Source organism: Mustela nigripes, chromosome 8, assembly GCF_022355385.1.
Source record: "Mustela nigripes isolate SB6536 chromosome 8, MUSNIG.SB6536, whole genome shotgun sequence".
In the NCBI taxonomy this organism is placed as follows: Eukaryota; Metazoa; Chordata; class Mammalia; order Carnivora; family Mustelidae; genus Mustela; species Mustela nigripes.
In genome coordinates, this window is record NC_081564.1 from 15,094,788 (window position 1) to 15,112,683 (window position 17,896).

General features: G+C 46.7%; 1 protein-coding gene across 1 annotated transcript in view; it reads left to right on the top strand.

Annotated features, from left to right (window-relative positions):
* CCDC60 (coiled-coil domain containing 60) overlaps positions 1-17,896 on the top strand; it is a 157,099-nt gene that overhangs the window by 92,175 nt on the left and 47,028 nt on the right. Inside the window, exon 3 of the mRNA XM_059409948.1 lies at positions 11,528-11,698. Coding sequence (XP_059265931.1) covers positions 11,528-11,698 — 171 coding nt within the window. The remainder of the gene's footprint in view (positions 1-11,527; positions 11,699-17,896) is intronic.

Consider the following 17,896-nt stretch of genomic DNA (forward strand, 5'->3'; position numbering starts at 1 on the left):
TATAAACAGGGCATTCTAATGCGGGAATTTAAATGCAAAATATTTGCTGGGTGCGTGTGAACTGGGGCTGCTTTATTAATTTTTTGCCTGTATGGGTTGCCTGAAAATTCAAGAATTTAAGGATGGCATTTCAGATGCCTTCTCTCCATCAGGTTGGCTCTCTCCCTCTCGGAAATCAATATGTCTGGGTGGGCTGACAAAGCAAGGCGAGAGCCAGCCAGATGAAAAGGGCTCTCCAAGTCTCCAGGCTCCACGAACTGAAAAGAAACTTGATGTCTTTGCTATCCTTTGAAAACAGTAAAATTTGCTTAAGTGAAAATTTCCCGTGTAGGCGATTCCCGTCTTTGAGAGCAGGACATCCCCGAAATCGGATTGCCAGTCTTGTTTGTTCATTTTAATGTCATTCTGCCTTTCCCCATTGAACCACTCCTGGTTTTACAGCCTCATATTTCTTGCAGACAGAGACAGAAAATATGAGTGAAAACCAGCTGGAGGAAGAGCCGTAATGCCATTAAAAGTTAGGTTTTGGTTCTTTGGATTTAGTTTAGTTTTGTTTTTTAAAGTACATCTGGGCTCTTGGTTTTTAACAAAGTGATTTGCGGAGGTTAATCCCCCCCCCCCCAGGAGAGAGGGTGACCATGAGTTCCCTTTGCTACTCCCCCAGCACCGTACCGCAGAACTCCACAGCTTCTAGAAAGGCCCCTGTGAAGGGAGCTGGGCTGCTTTCGATGCTGTTCAGCCCTAGTTTCCTCTACGGCCCTCAGGATGGAGCGGATTCTGTTAAAAAGGAGACTTACTGCAAGCCAAGCGCCCTCAAAGGTTGACAGTGTCTACCATCCATGTGCTTCAGGAATTTTCTGCGATGAAGTGATCGCTAGCACGTGTTAAAGTTTTACTCCAAACCTGGAGCAAGGGAAGCAAGCTTCTAATAGATCAACGATTTGTAACAGAAATAGAGTGCCCGTTTTTGTTTTCTTAATAGAGGAAAGGGGACAGCCAGACTAATGCATCTCAGACCTCAGTGCATATATGAATCACCTGGGGGTCCTCCTAAAATGCAGTTTCTCATTCAGGAGGTCTGAAGGGGACCCAAGATTCTGCCTTTCTCACAAACTCCTAAGTGATGTGGATGATGCTAGTAAAAAGACCACCACACTTTGAGTAACAAGGAGCTAGTTAGATAGCCCTGCCCAAGGGAGGAATGATTTGTTAAAAGTTAAGAGCCTTGGGGTGCCTGGGTGGCTCAGTGGGTTAAGCCTCTGCCTTCAGCTCAGGTCATGGTCCCGGGGTCCTGGGATGGAGCCCCACATCAGGGTCTCTGCTCAGCGGGGAGCCTGCTTCTCCCTCTCTCTGCTTGCCTCTCTGCCTGCTTGTGATCTCTGCCTGTCAAATAAATAAAATCTTAAAAAAAAAAAAAAAAGTTAAGAGCCTTGTTGCAAGTCTGATGGGCCAGTTGTGTGGGGCAATCTAACATCCCGAAAGGGCTCTTTATGTCATCAAAAGATATCAGAAGTTTGCACAAGTATTTTATTAAGTATGCTAGATACTTCTCAGAATGAGCTGTAAATTATTTTGTGATCTAAACTCTATTCTGGACCATCTTTTCTCAAGTCTGAGGCGATTTCTTTCTTATTACCATATTTTATCTTATCTAAGAGGGACATTATCCCCCACACATTTGAACACCTCCGAACTGGGGATGTAATGTACAATTATTTTCTTAATTTAACTGGCATGGGTCTTTCCTTCTTTGTGACTCAAAAATAAAAGTGCAGGGGCACCTGGGTGGCTCAATGGGTTAAACCTCTGCCTTCAGCTCGGGTCATGATCTCAGGGTCCTGGGATCGAGGCCCGCCATTGGGGTCCCTGCTCAGCAGGGAGCCTGCTTCCCCCCTTCTCTCTCTTTCTGCCTCTCTGCCTTCATGTGATCTCTGTCTGTCAAATAAGCAAATAAAATCTTAAAAAACAAAACAAAACAATGAGAAATTCAAAGCTTTAAAAAATAAAAGTGCATCTTATAATAGACAATGTGTTGGTCAGCTATTTTCACCATAACGCTATGTAACAAGCTGCCCCAAACTCAGTGACTTGCAGGACATATTTCTTCCTTTGCCCATGTGTCTATAGGTTAACTGAGGCTTGGCCGGTCTTGGCTGAGATTCAGTGGGTTTAGTTCTGTTCCTCATGCCTTTCTCATTCTTCCGGGTTCAGCAAAAGAGTGGGGTTTGTTATCGTCATGGACCCAATTCAAGCTTCTGTTCAAGTGACATCTGCTAACATCCATAGGCCAAGGAAGTCACATGAAAGGCAAAAGCCAAGGTGCTGGGAAAGGGGGAGTGTGAATAATGACTTCAATCTGCCACAGGTGGTATCTGGGGTTGGGTGAAACATGGTCTAAAAGCAGAAAAGCTAAGCCACCAGTTTCTATTCTATAAGCCTAGAAATGACCTCTGCACACAACATACAGCCTGGAGATAAACAAACTCCAAGCTTTACAGCTTCCTGCTGAATGTGCTTGAACTGGCAGCGCACAGGTGGAGACGGGAACATTCTGGAACCAGCTCTCCTGGCTTCCAAGCCCTGCTTTTCCCACGTTCCAGCTGTGATGGACCCTCATCGTTTACCGACAACTTTCCATGTTTTCTCACCTGGAAATCACACCAACCCCTCGGGAATGTTAGCAAGTTGGCAATAACAATGTTAGCAGTAACAGCTCCAGCTCCCAATCATTGAGTCCTATGTACCAGGCACCATTCTAAGCTCTTTATATCCACCAACTCACTTAATCCTCTCAAAGGCCCTTGAAGGCAAGATCTAAGATTTTTTCCATTCAAAGTTGAAGAGACTGTAGTTCAGAGAGGTTTTTGGGGGTGTGTGTTGTGTGTGTGTGTGTGTGTGTGTGTGTGTGTGTGTGTGTGTTTAAGATTTTATTTCTTTATTTGAGAGAGACAGAGCAGGAGTGAGAGGAGGGACAGGAAAGGGAGAAGCTGAGCAGGGAAGCTGATGTGGGGCTGTATCTCAGGACCCCGGGATCATGACCTGAGCCAAAGACAGATGCTTAACCAACTGCCCCTGTAGTTCAGAGAGGTTTAAAACCTGCCGAAGAGAGGGGTTAAAGTAAAGGTCCCATGCAGAGGCTGTCCCCAGCAAGCCTCACCATGTACTTATGGCTCCTCAAGTCTGAAGGTGCTGGGGAAGAAAAACCTGGGCTTCCTTACCGGACAGCAGGACTCCATAGCCAAAGACAGCCTCTGGTCTGTCTCAGCTAAGCCCTACTCAGAACATTCCCACTGCCGAAGTGCGCAATCTCCATTCACGGGATCGCACGCAGACTCCCGCGCCGAGAACACATGTCCCTTAGAAATAAAAACCCACCCCCATGCACTGGTTAGGAATAAGTGGCACTGGGTAGAGGAAGCTTTCCATTTTATAATCGGCTTCTTCCTCCGCTTGCCTGATGCAGTTAATTATTTGACTCCCCATCGTTCCTCTTGCGATGTTAGCCAGGGGAGTTTTACAGCGTGGAAAGCGGTGAACAGGAGGCCCCGGGTGAGTGGATTTAAAGGCAAAAACTGCTCTTCCCTGCAAATAGCTCCCTTCACACCAATAGCCTGGTAATCAGCAATAATGACAGGAAAATGTAGGGAGAATACAAGGGAATTAGATAGGAATTTGCTAAAATATTAAGTATTTTTAAACGGGCCTCCATGGTGCCGTGGGAGCGCTTCTCGGCGAACCGAATGAACATCCTGTAGCCTGAAGTTCCCAGAATAGACTGGAGTGTTTGACGTGAGGGCCCAGACCCCCCTCCCGACCACGCTTGTCTCTCACCCGGCTCTTTCCAGAAGATCTAGCAGCTGGGAGTCTGGCTGCTTTGGTTTGCTTTGGTTTGGATGGTAATTCCAATAGAACACCTGCTGACTAGATTCCCTAAGCCCGGTTCCCCTACCCCATTCTGTGAGTTACAGAGGCCTTCGCCACTCTGGGCATTTAGGGTTCTGTTACAGACGTGGTTTTACACAGGACCCTCCCTGTACAGGTCCTTGAGCGAAATCTCTTCCCAGGTTCAGCACCAGGAATAAGGAGGCATCTCCCGAGCAGGTCTCTAAAAACTGTATGGTCATTAGGAATCACACGAGGGATTGTGTTTCCCTCCTTGCATTAGCCACCAGGATGCTCAGGGCCAAACTGGCACCCCTGATCACGTGGTACAGGTTTTGACACCTGTCTGACCTGATGTTGGCCTTCTTGTTTTCCTCGCCTTTTTCACTTTTTAAAAAATGTTCTGCCTCTAATACTTTTTGGAATAAGGGCATCACTGAGTCAAACTGAGTCTCACCAACCTCTTCATTACAATAAAAGGACAGCTCACTAAGACTGCAGAGGGAAAGGCTGTGAATTCTCTGAGGATGTGTTCACCTTTGTAACGCCAGTGCCTCAAACACGACCTAACACAGAGTCAGGGTCTAACACAGAGTCCAACGCCTAACAGGTGTGCAGCCTAAGGCGTGCCATGTCATAGTCAAGCCCTTTTCATTTGCTGTGGCACGGACCATCAGCGTGGCCCTTTCTATAAATTAATTTAATCGGGATGTGGTGGACCCTCACAGCCAAAGACAATAGAAACAGTAAGCGGTTCCATGATCGCACTGCAACAGTTTGAGCAGAAATGTGCTGTCTCACACTTGTGGAGGCTGGAAGTCCAAGGTCAGTGTGTTGGGGGATTGGTTCCTTCGGAGCCCTGTAAGGGAGACTCCGTACCATGCCTCCACCCAGCTTCTCAAGACTGCCAAGCCATTTCTGGTGTTCCCCATTGCCGGTGGAAACATCACCCACATCTCTGCCTCCATCTTTATATGGCCTTCTCCCTGTGTGCGGGCCTCGGTCCAAACTTCCCCTTTTGATAAGGACACCAGTCCTACTGGATGAGGGCCCACCCTACGCCAGCACCACCTCATCTTACCTAATTGCCTGAGCAATGACCTTATTTCTAAGTAAGGTCACATTCTGGATACTGGGAGTTAAGGCTTCAACCTACGCATTGTAGGGGGACACAGTTCAATCCATAATACACAGCCTCCGTAATTCATAATACACAGCTTCAGGGGAAGACAGTGGCTTTGAAATCAGACACTGAAATCCAAGCCCAAAGCCCACCAAACTGGCCAGGTCTGTTCCGTCCGTGGGACCCTCCCCTTGTCATGCTCAATCATCAGACATGATGAGTCTTCCCCACACCTGCCTCCGCTCTTTCTGTCCCTGAAGACCATGGTCTGTCCTGGGACAGACACCTTTCAATGATGACCTTTCACTCCCTAAGAGAATCTGGGCAACTCCAAGGGAGGTTTCATAGGTAAAGGCCTTGCCAGTCAAGGCCAAGTCACTCAAGTTCGCCAAGGACCCAGTGACCCACAGAGTCTCTAAAGTTGATGGACCTTCGGGGTAGGCAGGTGAGACTTCCCGGGGGAAGTCTATAACCCAGCACACCGGACAGCAGGACTCCGTAGCTCAACCTACTACCAGGTTCAGACCCAGTGATAACGGCAGCGTCTAGATACAACACAGAGCTGTTATGAGAATACATAAGTTAATCCACGCCTCCAGGAGCAAGAGGGTTGGGGAGGGGCAGAAACAGAGGCAATCAGGGCTAAGGTCTACCACAGATGTGAAACCCTATCACTGCCTAGTTCACTTCAAAGGCCTCTTCTCTACATGGTTTGTTACATCTCAAGAACACACTGGAAGCAGGTGAGTCTTATTGAACTCCAGCAGCAGAGAGGGGCCTCTACAGCTCTGTCACTGGGTTCCTGCACAAGAGGATGTTAGATTGAGTTAATAGCAATGAACTTCTTAATTAAAATGGTAAAATCTACTGCCTCCTGGAGTAGCGCCCTGGAGCAAGGCTGTGGGGAAGGAGCAGGTACCCGAAGCCGCAGAGTCCCCTGGTATTTTCCTGCATATCCCAGTCCAGGACACAGCTCTTCCTTTCTTCCTCTCTCCTTTCCTTCCCTCTTTCCTTTTCCCCTTCTTTCCTTTCTCTCTTTTTTCCCTTCTTTCCTTCCTTCCATTTTTAGAGCAGGACCTTTCTACCACAAGTCTTAAATAGAACACCAATATCTAAAGCAAATACAATGCATCATTAGCAAAAGTGCATTGTGCAATATCACATTTTATTCCATGAAAATTAAACTTCCTTACTCTAAAATTGTAATTGCCCAGGGCCTTTGCATATGCTGCTCCCTTTACTTGAAACACTCTTCCCCCAGAAACCTGCATGCCACCTTCTCAGCAAGACCTTTTGTTGGTCATCTATGTATTTTAATTTTATTTACATTCAATTAATTAACATAGAGCATACTATTAGTGTCAGAGGTAGAGTTCAGTGATTCATCAGTTGCATATAAAGCCCAGGGCTCATTACACAACGTGTCCTCCTTAATGCCCATCCCCCAGCTACCCCATCCCCCACCGACCTCCCCTCCAACGAGCCTCAGTTTCTTTCCTAGAGTTAAAGAGTCTCTTACGGTTTGTCTCCCTCTCTGATTTCAACTTATTTTATTTTTCCCCCTCCCTTCCTCTATGCTCCTCTGTTTTGTTTCTTAAATTCCACATATGAGTGAAATCATAAGATAATTGCCTTTCTCTGGTTGACTTGTTTTGCTTAGCATTATACCCTCTAGTTCCAGCCACATTATTGCAAATGGCAAGATTTCTTTTTCTCGTGGCTGAGTAACATCTCATTGTCTATATACGTATATACCACATCTTCTTTATCCATTCAGCTGAGCTTGTATTTCAACCTGCACACACTCTCCCCCTACCCCTGGCAGCCACTCCCCGCCACGTCCCGACTTTATGATCTTCCGCAGCACCTCACATACTGTCTAGAGCTCACTTCTTCATTTTCATCCTTCTCCACCTGACTTTCCCGAGCGCAGGAATATTGCGGCTGTTTTGTTCGCTGCTGTATCTCAGCACCTAGAGGGAGTGCCTGGCACACAGTAAGAATTCAATAAATTACCGTCTGATGGTTGATAATGATGCAGTTATCCAAGCAGACAGACAAAGATCAAGTTGGGCGTGAATCACTGCAATGAAGAATCTAACAACATTTTTGATGTATGACTCCCGACAGCCTTCAAGCTCCCCCCCCCCCCACTGTCTCTTTCCCTTCTGTCCACCCCTGGGCAAGCTAACAAGAAGGTCCAGCTGCTGCTTTTGGTGCTGGAGGGAAGCTCAAGCCACAGGCAAGGGACTGCTCACCCCAGCCCCACTCCCTGACCACGATAAAACCCTGAGGCAGTCACCCGTCTCTGCTCTCGCAGGCTGATTTCAGACCTGCTTGGGAACCTCCCTGCTCTGCCCAGAAAGTCTCATTATGTGAGTACAAAGTTGCTTCACACCTTTTTAGTACATCTGTGATGTCTGTTTCAAACTCGGAACCAAATTTTGAGCAAGGAGCCTCAGTGAAGTAACACAACAAAGGTGGCTGTCACATCAGCCCCAGCCCCCAGGTTGGCTCTGCAATAGCTTTGTTTGTGCTACAGCAAGAAAACCGTCATTTGTGAAATTAAGAGGTTGCCAGTGGTAACAGTTTTCTTTTTTATCAGGTTATCCTGTAACCTCAGGACACTCTTTTGATTAGTGGATTCAGAAGCTTAAAAGCAAAATAGAAGCACACTGTTGTTCCAAACACGAATTCCACATCATATCAACGGCTCGCTTTCCTCAACCTAAAAATAAAAGCCAGGAAAAAGCTCCTAGACAATTAAGGGCCAAAGTTATCTGTCACACAGTTTCACTGGGTTACCCCAGGTTACACATTCATTTATTTTTGCACAATTTTGTCCGAGAGGAAACTGAGAGATTATTTTGCTATGACAAGAATATGAACTGGGAGAATATGTGATCCTTGCCTGCAACTGGCTGGCTGGGTTGGACATGTGACACGTAGTGTAGACATTCAGAAAATGTGACATGAGCCGAGAAGCAGGGTCTAAGTGTAGAAAAAGATGACTGATGTCACCTGTCAGTGACATATTTGTAAGAAATTCAAATACCATAGGCTGTCATTGAGGCTAAGACACATCACTTAAAACAAAACAAGATAAAACATACTGCCAATTAAATTAAGACAATGCTTTCTTATCCCTTTAGAACTTCTATTTCATAAAAATATTATGTCACGATTTTTAAAAGCTTCTCTTCACTATCCTAGACGATTTTTAATATATCACTCTCTGCATTAAAGGGAAAATGTAAGAGAAATACATTGCTTAAGAGATTCTTTTTTTTTTTTAAAGATTTTTATTTATTTGACAGAAAGACAGAGAGCGCGCATGAGAGGGGAGAAGGTCAGAGAGAGAAACAGAGTCCCCGTTGAGCAGGGAGCCCAATGTGGGACTCCATTCAGGGACTCCAGGATCATGACCCGAGCCGCAGGCAGTCACTTAACCAACTGAGGCACCCAGGCACCCCACTTAAAAGATTCTACAAATTTTTGCATATTTAAAATCCAGCTCCTCTGAATCCCATGTTTTCATTAAAGTCAACAGTGCTGTATGCAACATATCTTAAAAAGATGCTTTGCGGGGCCCCTGGGTGGCTCAGTGGGTTAAGCCTCTCTCTGCCTTCGGCTCAGGTCATGATCTCACGGTCCTGAGATCGAGCCCTGGGCTCTCCGCTCGGCAGGGAGCCTGCTACCCTCTCTCTCTGTCTGTCTCTCTGCCTACTTGTGATCTCTCTCTCTCCCTCTCTCTCTCTCTCGTCAAATAAATAAATAAAGTCTTAAAAAAAAATGGATGCTTTGCTATTGTTGCCAGATTTTCTTCCTAGCTACTGATCCCCGGTCTGCAAATTTTCATACTGTCACTATCTTGATTTTATAAGAGTATGTTTTTTTAAAATGTACATTTCAGACCCCAACTCATGATCCAGTGGTTTTGTGGTCTAAAACATCAAGGGAGGCTATTGTGTGGTCAGGCTGTCCAGAGTCACAAAAAAGTTAGAATGTGTAGATGATGACAAACACAATAAAATGAGACACACACTCGTCTCACACATGTTAAGATGTGAAAAAAATGTGCTTTGCAGAATTGGTCAACACAACAGAAATGGCAGGAAAAGCTTATACAAAATGAACCAATCTGGTATCTAACAGGATGTTTTGTAGTTTTGTACTGTCATTAGCTTGAAAAACTGTTTATAAAAACTCAAACATTTGCAGATTCCTGAAACATTTCTAGAAGTTCTATTTCTAGCAACTCCCAGATCAGGGCTCACTTCAATCCAGACCCCAAAGCCCTGAACCACCTGCTCCCTGCCAGGTGCCAGCTTTCGCTCTGGCCACTCTCCCGTATTCCTTCTGTGCTCCAGCTTTTTAAAGACACTTGTAGTTTCCTAAACGGGCCATCTTCGGATTCAGCCGTCCTAGTCAGTTCCAGCTGCTATAATAAAGTACCATAGACTGCGTGGCTTGCAAATGACAAAAACTTATTTCCCACATTCTGGACACTGGAAGTCTGGATCAAAGTGCCAGCATGGGCAGGTTCTGGTGAGAACCTCTTCCGGGTTGTGGACTGCTGGAATCTTGTTGTATCCTCACATGATGGGCAGCAGAGAAAGGAAGGAAGCTTTCCCATGACCCTTTTAAGCGTACTAATCCCTTTCATGAGGGCTCCACCCTTATGACCTCATCTAATCCTAACCTTCTGATATCATCACATTGGGGGTAGGGTTTCAACATATAAATTTTAAGGGGACACAAACATTTAGTCGATAATTCACCTCTTCGCATTTATAACTAACTGCTATTCCATCCACTTATATGCCATTTCCCACGTGTTTTCCTACTGGTAAATCCCTACTTATTCCAAATGTCACCTCCCCCGGGAAGCCCTCTGAGATTTCTCTAGGTCCCTGTAGCTCTTTCTACATTGTGCTCAGAGTGTATGTTCGTGGGTGTACTTCCTCTATCATACTGTGAACTCTCTGGCCGCAGATGCCTTATCTTATTGCTGTGTGTAACTTCAGTCTCCTCACAGTGTCTGGACTAGCAGGTTCTCAGGCAATGTCTGCCCGAGAACTAAATGAATGAAAAGTTATCACTGTGTGATGCAATTTAAAAAAATACTGGGAAAGCTCCACCCCCTGCCTCCCAGCATATTTTTCCCAATGGACATTATGAGAAGCCACTGCTGACATGCAAATGTCCTCAGTAACACCTTAACTCTTCCTAGAAAATGAACAAGGATTAATTAATCCATCAAAATCTAACCAAGACAGCTTGCTGAGAACGTTCCCCTCCAAAGCTGAGCACGAGAGAAAGACAAGGAGACAGAAAGAGGTTACTCAGAACAAAGGAAAGGAGGTCTCGCTTCATGCAGGAAGATGTCTCCAACCACCCCCTAGTCTGAATTAGGTGCTCTCTTCTGACAAAGCTCAGAGTCCTTCTCACCTCCGTCATTCTTCACCATCATTGGTTTACTCTTAGAGCAGCATTCTGTTCATCACCGTGTCCCCAGTGGTGAGCACAGTCCCCAGCACACACTGGTTGCTCAAGAGGAATTTTGAGAATAAAAGTAAATCTCAGAACTGATACTCACGGCTGGGGAAACATGGTGGTGGTTCAACACAGTGCCTAACAACTTCCCAGAGAGTCAGGACAGACAGAGAGATGGGTTCAGTCCTTCTCCACCAGAGTGCTTCAAACTCCAACCCCAAGGTGACAAACGGCAAAATGGGGGAGGGGTGTAGACCAGTCAGCACAGAATGTCTTGGCATCAAGCCAGTATCAGGACATCTGATTAGGAAACAGTGGTGGGGTCACGAAGTCTCAACGTATGTCACATGACACAGCAAACACCTATACACCTTACTGCCTCCACTTTGCAGCCCTTGTGAAGCATGTGAAGCAAATGTGAGCATTTAGGTGAATCTGAGAGAAGGCAGCCTTGGCCAGGAGCCCAGGCCCTACAGGACTGATCTGCCACCGATTATCACGGATGAGCCCCTTTCCAAGCATAAAAGTGTCTCATCTTGCGGGGTGTGGATTATTATGCTCATTTCATAGCATCTAACAGAGTGTCTGGCACATAATAGTTGCTCAATAAATATTTGTTGAATAATGGACTGAAGAAGGAACTGAGGCCAGAGAGATCCTTCTGGCTCTGGAGTTCCAAAGGCAAGGAGGTTCCTGCCCTGGAGGTATGAGGGTGTCCTTCAGAGATGATCAGACCCAGGACAATGTAACACTGTCTTTGGGGCACCTGGGTGGCTCAGTCGGTTAAGCATCTGCCTTCGACTCAGGTCATGATCCCAGAGTCCTGGGATCGAGCCCTGCTTCGGGCAGCAGAGAGCCTGCTTCTCCCTCTCCCTCTGCCTGTTGCTCTGCCTCCTTGTGCTCTCTCTCCATCTCTCTAATAAATAAATAAATAAAATCTTTAAAATATATATATATATAGCACTGTCTTCACGATCAGCTCAACTTTGTTGCTCTCTCCTCCCCCCGCCCCCCATCCCCCTCCAGCATGCTGATCCAGTCCACGAAGATAGGCCGCGGCTACTTCAGCATGCTGCGAGAAGAGAGCGCCTTGAAAAAGAAGCAACAGCAACTTCAGAAACTCAAAGAGGAAGAAAGACACAAATTCCAGCCAGCCAAAAAGATGTCAGACATCCATTACAGCGAAATTCTTCTGGCGTAAGTAGATGCGGCAGCTGCAGCGCCCACAGTCTGGGGAAGGGCTGTGCCAAGCGAAAGCCGCCTGCCTGGGCCGGGAGATGGCGGTTGTCTCTGACCAGAAGCCCCCTCTCAGGCTGGCGTCTGACCATTGCTTTTATTCTGCTCCTACCTACCTCTCAGCCTGACCTCCTGGGACTCCGTGGAGTATCTTCTGCTACAGATGTCTGTTCTCATGTCTGATGTCAAGAGCTATCCAAGAACTCCTGTTGGTTCCCAAATGTGTCTCTTTCCCTCCCTCTACACGGCCTGCCCCTCGCCCTAGGCCTCTCCTCATGCTGTTCCTTGGGCCTTCAATAACAGCCTTTCCCACATCCTCTTCTGACTAAAGTTCTACTTATGGAAAGCCCAAAGTGAATGGCGCCCTTTCCTGATATTTCCTGGACTCCAGATCAACCCCTTCCGAAACCTACTCAGATTCGGGGTTCCTGTACCGTGTTTGTGTGCTCGTTTACTTTAACCCACATTAGGATCTCTATTCTAGACCTTCAGCTGCACCCTCAAATCCTAGCTCAGTGTCCACCCAAAGCAGGTGCACAAGAAATGGTTGTTGGCTTGTTGACTAAAGTAGCCCCCACTTTCTGTACCGCTCTGTCCTCTGGTTGGGAGAGGACCATCAATGGACCGGTCCATCACGAAATGTCCATTCACGTAACAACAGCAATGGGGAAGATGACAGTAACAACCACAACAATAATTATAACGAGTGTCTAATCTGTGCTTTATGCACATCTTCTCATCTAAATTTCAAAATATTCCTTAGATAGGTAATACTTTTACCCACCCCCTTTTTGAGATTAGGAATGAAGTTTAGAAATGCTCACATAATTCCCCTGTTACTCAGGTCATAAATTAAAAAGCATCCCTGAGGGGTGCCTGGGTGGCTCAGTGGGTTAAAGCCTCTGCCTTCCGCTCAGGTCATGATCTCAGGGTCCTGGGATCGAACCCAGCATGGGCCTCTCTGCTCAGCGGGGAGTCTGCTTCCCTTCCTCTCTCTGCCTGCCTCTCTGCCTACTTGGGATCTGTCAGATAAATAAATAAAATCTTAAAATAAAATAAAATAAAAAGCATCCCTGAGTCCCTGAGTGACACCAAAATTCCTAGGCTATGCCATTCCGCATGGACAGACTCCTAGGATACTTGGACTTCAATAAGGCATGAATCTGGGATGGAAAGGAGGTATTGAGGCAGGTGGAGAGGGAAGGATGGTGGAAATGGCCTGTCCCCATAGCCATTGTCCTGTTACAGCCAAGGTCTCAACCCTGGCTACACATCGGAATCACCTGGGCAGTTTTATTTTTTAAATACCAATGCCCAGAGAAAGATGGCAGAGTAGGAGGACCCAAAGCTCACTTCATCCCACGGATACAACTAGATAACACAAAATACCAGGGTGCTTCCCAAACCAACTACATCAGACCCTCTGGAGGTGCTGCTTGTGTCCAGGTATGTTTGAAAGTATGTTTGAGTATGTTTGAAAGTTCCCACAATGACTTCCACGTGGAGCCAAGGTCGACAGCCACTCTGCTAGGGCTTCCAGGACCCACACTGCCAGGCTGCCAGCTAAAGAGGAAAGGAATCCACAGCAGACACCCCCTTTCCTCCACAATATGTCCCAAATTCTGTTCTTCACTGTGTTAACTTAGAGAAGTATCAATATGTGCTTCTTTTTTTTCTTTTTTTAAGATTTATATATGTACTTGAGAGAGACAGAGAGAGAGAGAAAGAGAGCGTGAGAAGGAGGGGCAGAGGGAGAGGGAGAGAGACCCTCAAGCAGACCCATTCTGAGCATGGAGCCAGATGTGGGGCTCAATCCCAGGATCCTGAGATCGTGACCTGAGCTGAAACCAAGAGTCGGATGCTTAATGGGATATGCCATCCAGGCGCCCCTCAACATATGCTGCTTAAAAACAAGGGTCCTATCTGTGAGATCCTATATCACGTGACCTTTCTGCGTATGGCTCCCTTTACTTACCAGAATGTTTTTGAGGTTTATCTCAGACAGAAAGCAGATTGGTGGTTGCCAGGGGCCGAGGGAGTGAGGGAGTGGGGAGTAACTGCTTAATGGGAAGGGGGCCTCCTTGGGGGTGATGAAAATGTTCTGGAACCACACTCAGTTGATGGTATCACAAGGCATTCCTACCACGCAGGAAATTCCAAAGGGTTAAGGAGTTTGGTGCCAAGAACCAGAGTCTAAGACCAAATATTAGAACAAAGGATATTCCTAGTGCTGTTACCACTTAGGAGATTAGAAGGGTTTGGAGAGCCTTATGCCGGAAGCTGGGGGGCAGAGAACATAGATAGCATTTCTATGATTTCACTAATGCCTATCCCCTCAAGGTTAGGGGGCAAAAAGAGAGTCTGGATAGATACTCCAGAAGCGTGACTTTTGAGCAGGATCTTTAATGCTGAATAGAAAGAGATGTGGTGGGGCGCCTGGGTGGCTCAGTGGGTTAAGCGGCTGCCTTCGGCTCAGGTCATGATCCTGGGATCGAGCCCCGTATCGGGCCCTCTGCTCAGCAGAGAGCCTGCTTCTCCTCTCTTTCTCTGCCTGCCTCTCTGCCTATTTGTGATCTCTTTCTGTCCAATAAATAAATAAAATTTAAAAAAAAAAAAAAGAAAGAAAGAAAGAGACGTGGTTAGACCCATCAGTATCAGCCCAGCAGAAGTTCCTACGGGCAGCATTTCTGGTTAGGAAGACCAGAGCTGAAAGTGGACGGCATTGATGGTGTCATCTTTCGGAAACGTGATTTTCAGAGTGAAAAGAAAGCAGGCAAGTCATGACCTGAGCCACCAGCATCCATCCACTAAATGGGCCACCAATAACACCTGCTCATGGGATAGAGGCACATGATAGAGAGAAGGCCAGCCACTCAATGAGGAAGGCAGTTCTTACTTTACCCATGAGGGTTCCAAGAGCTTAGTGCAAACTCTGCTTTCCCTGAGCCAACGGTGCTTAGAGCCCAGGATTCTTTTTTTTTTTTTTTTCCATTATGTTATGTTAGTCACCATACAGCCCATCATTAATTTGGGGGGCTCCTACTGACAAGCAGCCAGCTGGCAGACTTTCCAGGACATAAGGAGAAGGAAAGAACTCGGGATTCCTTCTTGCAGGAGCTGCACTCAGATTAACGGGCCAACGAACAGGCGCTGGGGAAGGGGGAGAGGCGTCTGTTAAAGAGTCTCTTGCAACTTTCTCAAGGCTTCTGTTGCCACGTCTCCCTTGTTTGAATGGGGTTTTAATCCACGGTCATAGAACACGATTCTCTCTTCTTCCATCCATGTTTCAGAGCGTGAGACATGGTTTATTTAAAGTTTAATAAGCTTAAATATGCATGAGATCGTTCTTCTCATAGACACTGGTCTCCTTGTGTCTTATCTGGTGGATTCTAGGAGCAGCACAAGTGTGGCTGTTAAAATAAAAGGGGAGGCCGTGACTGCTGTGTAGCCATCAAATGCAGGTGGAGAAGCAAGGGTTAAAAAATAGCAATGGCGGGCGCCTGGGCGGCTCAGTGGGTTAAGCTGCTGCCTTTGGCTCAGGTCATGATCGCAGGGTCTTGGGATCGAGTCCTGCATCGGGCTCTCTGCTCAGCAGGGAACCTGCTTCCCTCTCTCTCTCTCTCTGCTTGCCTCTCTGTCTACTGTGATCTCTCTCTGTCAAATAAATAAATAAAATCTTTAAAAAAAAAAGAGAGAAAAAAAATAACAATGGGGAATTCTCCATACCAGGACCACCAGTGGATAAGTTGGGTTGGAGTCAGGACTTTTCCCATACAGCTGTTCAACTCTGGGCCAGTCACTGCACCTCTCTGAGCCTCCTTCACCCAGATGCCTGGTACCAAACTCCCAGGTTTGTTACGAGGACCCAATGAAACAGGGCTTAGCGTAGAGCCTGGCATACCAGACAAGAAGCCCTCAGTAACTATTAGCTATTATTATTCAATAAGGTGAATTTGATCTCTCTGGGCCTCAATTACCAAAAATCCTCAGATTTATGGCAAAAAATCTTCCTTTCCAGGCAGGCCCGAAAGCATCTCTCATCTAAGAGCCGCGTGCTACAAACATAATTCCAGTCACAGAAGTATCAGAAAGACAAGTGTTCATTTATAATACTTTTTTAACAAGGTATTTGATCTTGCGCATTATAAAAGCGAGAGGGATTACTCCACTCCCCCCCCCACCCCCCCATCTCCACCCCGCGGATCCAAGACCATAGGATAAGTTCTTTCAGACAGAAGTTTTAAGTCTGACAAAGTAGGCAAAGGGAAAAAGAAAATCAAGCATGTCCCGAAAGATTTCTGCCTGCTAGCGGCTTTCCCACCGTGCTCAATGACCTCGTTTTTCAGTTGCAGATTTAGCTGAAAAGGTGGGAAAAAAAACAAGGGTGGAATTTTTCTTGTTATCCTGGTTGAAGGAGGACAGAAAACCAGAGCTTAAGGACTGGAACAGTTGGGTTAATGTCTATGTCGTCTAAACCACTGGAGATACAGTTGCCCCACAGGGGCAAGCCTAGGTATTTGCTTCTGGCTCCTCAGCTCTAGGACTGAATAAAGAGTGCGTGGAAATGGAAATCAGTGGACCTAGATTCTGGTCCTGTTTTTCAGTTAACTCTGTGACCCCAGGATCGTCCTCAAATTCTCAGGAGGAAGGTAAATTCCTAATGTGTGTCCCCACGCCACCTCCTCTGTCCTACTGCTCAGCCTCATTCCCCGCACAGAACCAGAGTGATCTTCTCAAGACATAAGTTGCTTTCAGCTTAAAGCTGAAATGGGGTTTTTGGCTGCCATTCCTAAAAGGATAAAGACCAAAGTCTGAGCGGGGCCACAAGAGTCTGGATGGGCTAGTCCTCTCTTTCTCCCCCTGCCCCAGCCACACACACTTCACCTACTCCTGCACTCATGATATGTCCCCCCACTGGAGGGCTTTCCCCCATCCCATGCACTTACTTAATTCCCATTCAACCTTCAGATTTTAGCTCACTGTTTGTTCCAGTTTCTGCTGATGGGAACAACCACTCCAAAATTTAAGAACTCAAGGCAACAAACCTTTATTTCACTCACAACTCTGCAGCTTGAGCTGGGCGAATGGGCAAGGACTGTCTCCAGCACCACTAGCCAGGGCAGCTCGAAGGGTCCATTTCCAACACGGTGTGTCTACACGGGTGGCCCCTCGGAGCTGGCGGTCAGCTTGTGAGCTCGGCTAGGGCTGAGACCCAGCAGCTATGGTGCTTCTCCCTACGAGCTTCAGGCTGCCAGCTTCCTCACAGCACGCCCCTGACTGGGCACTAACAGTGAGCATCCGGAGAAACAAGAAGGAGACGCTGCCAGTTTGTGGAGCCTAGGCCCAAAAATGGGCATCACGCCAATTGCTTTTGACGGACACGTTCTAACAGCTCAACCACTCACAAAACCAAGATTCCAGGGGAAGGGCCCACAGGGCCATCTCTCCCTTGGAAGAGAGTCAAAGAACATGGGGCTTGTGGTTCTAAATGGCCACGACCTCCTCCAAGAAGTATTCCCTGCCTCTTTTTCAGCCAACGCCCCTATTTTGTGCTATCAAAGAACCATCTACTCTTCTGCTCAGCCTCATCGCCACTGCAGGTTTCATTATACCTGTTTCTGCCCCTAGACTCTACGCTTCGCAGGGGAGAGGCTGGGTCTGTCTCGTTCATTCATTGCTGGGTCCACAGCCTCCAGCCATCCAGAGACGTTCAATAAATCTAGGTGGAAATGAATGAAACAGGGAACCCATCAGTGATTCAATCAATGAAGGTACTTAGACTGAGACTCGGAAAGTAAAAAGGCCCAAAGGGAATTCGCACGTAGCAGGAAATAAGAAGTCTGATGAGGAGTGAGAAGCCAGATGTGCAGGAGTCTCTGGCAACCCTCCGAGAAGCCCACAGCACATGTAAAGCGGGCAGCGGCCTTGATCTTGGGCCCCACCTGACTCTAGCTAGCCAGAACACGGGCCCAGAGGAGCAAGAGTTTTCACGTTTTCAAAACGAAAACGTCTCCATTTTTATGTGAAATCTCACAGTTTTAAAATACAATTGATTCCATTACACACCCAGTAGGCTTCTTAAAATGTGTCCATGGGCTAGATTTGGTCATGGCTACTATATATATATATATATATATATATATATATATATATATATAT